This window comes from Triticum aestivum, chromosome 7B (assembly GCF_018294505.1).
Source record: "Triticum aestivum cultivar Chinese Spring chromosome 7B, IWGSC CS RefSeq v2.1, whole genome shotgun sequence".
Taxonomy (NCBI): Eukaryota; Viridiplantae; Streptophyta; class Magnoliopsida; order Poales; family Poaceae; genus Triticum; species Triticum aestivum.
This window is the reverse complement of record NC_057813.1, coordinates 484,217,767-484,221,156: the sequence shown is the minus strand read 5'-3', so window position 1 is coordinate 484,221,156 and position 3,390 is coordinate 484,217,767. Positions and strand designations below refer to the sequence as shown.

Below are 3,390 nucleotides of genomic sequence, written 5' to 3'. Positions count from 1 at the left end.
TATCATTTATGAGGATTTGTAACAAGATGGGACTTATTGGCATCTTCGCCCCATCTTGAGGGGGAGTGTCGGTACTCTTGTTGTATAATAGGAAAGCTAGAGGTCTTATGCGTAAAGGTGAAGCTCTGTAGATATCGTACTGAGGATGAATGGATGAGGTTGCCCCGACCAGAAATTCCAATGTCTTCCCCTTCTCTCACCTTCGAATCCTCTCTAATTAGGTGTGTGTTCAACTACATTAATATATTCCCTTTGTCAAAAAAAAAAATTAAAATAGGACAAGCAACAGTCACCTGAAAGTCCAACTACAATTTATTCAGTAATTTTCACCTGCCACTAGAAAAATCAACAACGGTTAGTGTATACAAATATCCATGAAAGGACACCAAAGAATAGATTTTACAACGTAAACCACGAGAAGATGCAGCCAAACTAAAGGGAACCTAATCAAGTAGCTCCAATCAAATGCAAGATATGCAGACAAACATAGAATATTTTCAAGTTTCGACAAGTCTGACCTCAAACATCTGTTGTTTTGACACAGAGGGTTTATAGATTACAAAAAAAAAAAAACACTCAGGAGGTACTTAGTTAGGAGAAAATAAAACGCACAATCCAGCACGGGGTGTCTTCTTCACTTATTTCTGTGGTCGCGAGTTCTTAGGGGCAAAGAACACCCTCACATCAAACTGGCCATACTTTGACATAGAGTCATCAGGAATCCTAACAGGTCCAACATGTCCATCCTGGAAAGCCCAGCCAAAGAGTGATTCCCCCAACTTTAAGCAAACATCCAATTTTTCCTCTGCTTTCACCACGACTACATGCTGAAACTGCATCTTAGTCCCAGAGAATGTGTCATCAAACAACACAATCTCATGATCAAAGCCACTGCTGAAAGCACCAAATCTCACATGATGAGGACCATCAACCTTTGCCAAGACTTCTATTACGGCCTCGATACTTCTTGTAAATGATATGTAGCCTATGTCCAAGCTGAACAGGCCAGTACGAATCTGTCCATATAGCATTTCATCATAAGCTGGGCAGCTCTCAATCTCAGCATACACAGAAAGTATTTGTTTGTCAGCCGATCCATCCCCTTCCTCCTTTACCCACAGATCAACTTCTAGTAATGCATCCTGCCGTAAGTACATTCCTCGACAAGGGCTACAAAGAGGTAGGGTAAAGGAATCCTACAATTTGACAACTCTGGTTAGAACTAAACATGCTACACTTTCAGATACAGTAGCGTGTGCCAACATAACAAACTAAATAAGACAATGCACATCATGTTTAGATAAAAAAAACTAGTTCTTTTTTAAAAGTATAAGGCATATAACTTGTGTTGAAATGCAAGACATGCATGTCATTTCTCTCTTCTACCATCATTTATATATCTTGCCAACCGCTTCAACTTTTATAAGTAAACATTCACATATATTATTAACTTCCTTGTTCCCAAAACATTAGTATATACTGTAGAAATATTGGGGATCAAAGTATAGTTAAAATGTATTTCAAAATGGGTTCACCCCCAAAAACTGAGGTCTTAAGCACAAATCAGAGCACACATGACTAACTTTTAGTCATCCAAACCAAGGAAAGAAGATAACAAACATACATCTCACACATACTGTTGAACATCAATCATTCTTGAGCAACAAACAAGTTATGTGGAAAGAAATCATGTCTAACTTGATTACCTGGTCAATGGTGACAACATCATCTCTGCAGGGACGATTAAAGACGTAATTCCTCAGAGGCTCCAAGGAATCCCGAACGGCGATTATTCCATAGACACCAACAGGATATGATGTAGAGCTTGACAAACGCAGCGAGAATACCTGTAGCATCCGATTTGGTTCGCGGTATCCAAGAGTTGATTTAGCTGCAAATATCGAGGAAAAATAATCAAATTTCCAAACACATGCATATGTAGCACAAGAGCAGATTGTTAGACAAGGGATCAAATCAACAGACTGGCTTACTGGTGGAAGTATCATGGGTTTTGTATATACGGTGGTGACAGTAGCCCCGCAAAACGCATGCGCCTATTGCCTGAGGGAATACTTTCATAGGAAAAGGAGGAAGGGCAGACCACTCATGTCCCAGATCTAGAAGCATCTTGCACAGCTCTCTGTGTTCTTCGTTCTGTTTGATGTCACTCCTTACCCACACCCTCTGTATCAGTTTGGCTTTCTCCCTGGGAAATTTCTTCCCTGCAGGCTATAATCAATGTAGCATCAATCAATCGGCAATTAATCGTTTTTGGTTACTTTGGAGATCAAATCGTCGCATATCTGGACAATGACCTGCCTGGGCAATTTGTCTCCTCGCCGTCTGTCACCCCTTCCTCCTCGTCGTCAGAGTGCGCCAGGGCCAAGCCGGCCAAGTCGGACAAGTTGAGCCGGTCAACTAAATCATCGTCGCTGTCCGATAGGCAGACGTCGTCCCAGTGAAGAATAGGTGGCTCTGAAGCTGCAAAAACAATTTGACAAAGGATGCCTAGTTGAGTCGGCGGATTGAAAAGCGATCGCTATGAAGATTAACTGAAAATATAGAGTGTCCGCACCCTCATCACCATGTTTGTCGATACAGGAAAAGATGGAGCCGACCCCTTGCTTCTCCTCCGCTGCCGCCACCATCTCCCCGTCCACCACCACCTCCTGATGCTGCTCGCTAGGATCGTGGCCGGATCACGGGGGTAGCGGCCTCTGGGAAGGAATGGCACCTCGGCTGATAACACCGCTGCGCTTAGGGTTTCGTCGCCGGCGGCGGGGGCGATCGTGCGACCTGGTCGAGGGCAGCTAGGGATTGAGAACGGGCGAGCGAGATGAACGAACAAGACACACGCGCGCGAAGCGGTGCGGCACTGCGGCTTTTTGCCTCAGAGCAACTCACTCTTGCAGATGTCGTGTAAAAAGAAAACTCTTGCAGATGTCCTAAATTCCATACCCTCAAAATCGATTTCTCGTCAACGACGAGGTGCCTACAGTGACTTCATAAATTTTAAAATGATATGTAGGCTCAGTCTTTCGCAGGTGCTCATAGGATAGGGTGTGCGTGTGTGCATTCATAGGGGTGAGTGTATGCGCGTATATATGAGCGCTTGCATCTGTACTGTGTTAAAAAATCGATTTACGATTTGCCCTAAATTCTTGCGTGAACGTCCTTTTTTTAACATCTTTTTTCCTTCAGTTGATCGTCTTCCCGAGCGACGGTTTTCTGGCCGTCCGATCCATCAGGCTAAAAATTTGCCCCTCAGATCAACACACTTACGGATGCTCTCCTGACCTCTACCTACCATAACCACACGGTACCGCATCTCTCTCGCGTTATGATGAGGGGGTTTCGAGTTTTAGCGCCGTGCTTACTTTGGACTTTACA

At 43.8% G+C, this 3,390-nt stretch overlaps 1 protein-coding gene across 1 annotated transcript; it reads right to left on the bottom strand.

Moving 5' to 3' along the window:
* Positions 1-512: 512 nt before the first annotated feature.
* LOC123161308 (uncharacterized) lies at positions 513-2,880 on the bottom strand. The gene is made up of 4 exons (XM_044579146.1): positions 2,576-2,880; positions 1,992-2,481; positions 1,707-1,891; positions 513-1,196 (listed from the first exon to the last, which is right to left on the bottom strand). Exons 2-4 carry the CDS (start codon positions 2,125-2,127, stop codon positions 639-641), a joined length of 879 nt encoding a protein of 292 aa, XP_044435081.1. The 5' UTR covers positions 2,128-2,481; positions 2,576-2,880; the 3' UTR covers positions 513-638.
* Between the last annotated feature and the right edge of the window lie 510 nt (positions 2,881-3,390).

Bases quoted from the DNA above. Each gene is read 5' to 3' on its own strand.
- LOC123161308 (XM_044579146.1), bottom strand. From the start codon at position 2,127: ATGCTTCTAGATCTGGGACATGAGTGGTCTGCCCTTCCTCCTTTTCCT. The intron at 1,892-1,991 runs GTAAGCCAGTCT...CGATATTTGCAG, and splicing joins AACCCATGATACTTCCACCA to CTAAATCAACTCTTGGATAC. The intron at 1,197-1,706 runs GTAATCAAGTTA...GTCAAATTGTAG, and splicing joins ATGTTGTCACCATTGACCAG to GATTCCTTTACCCTACCTCT.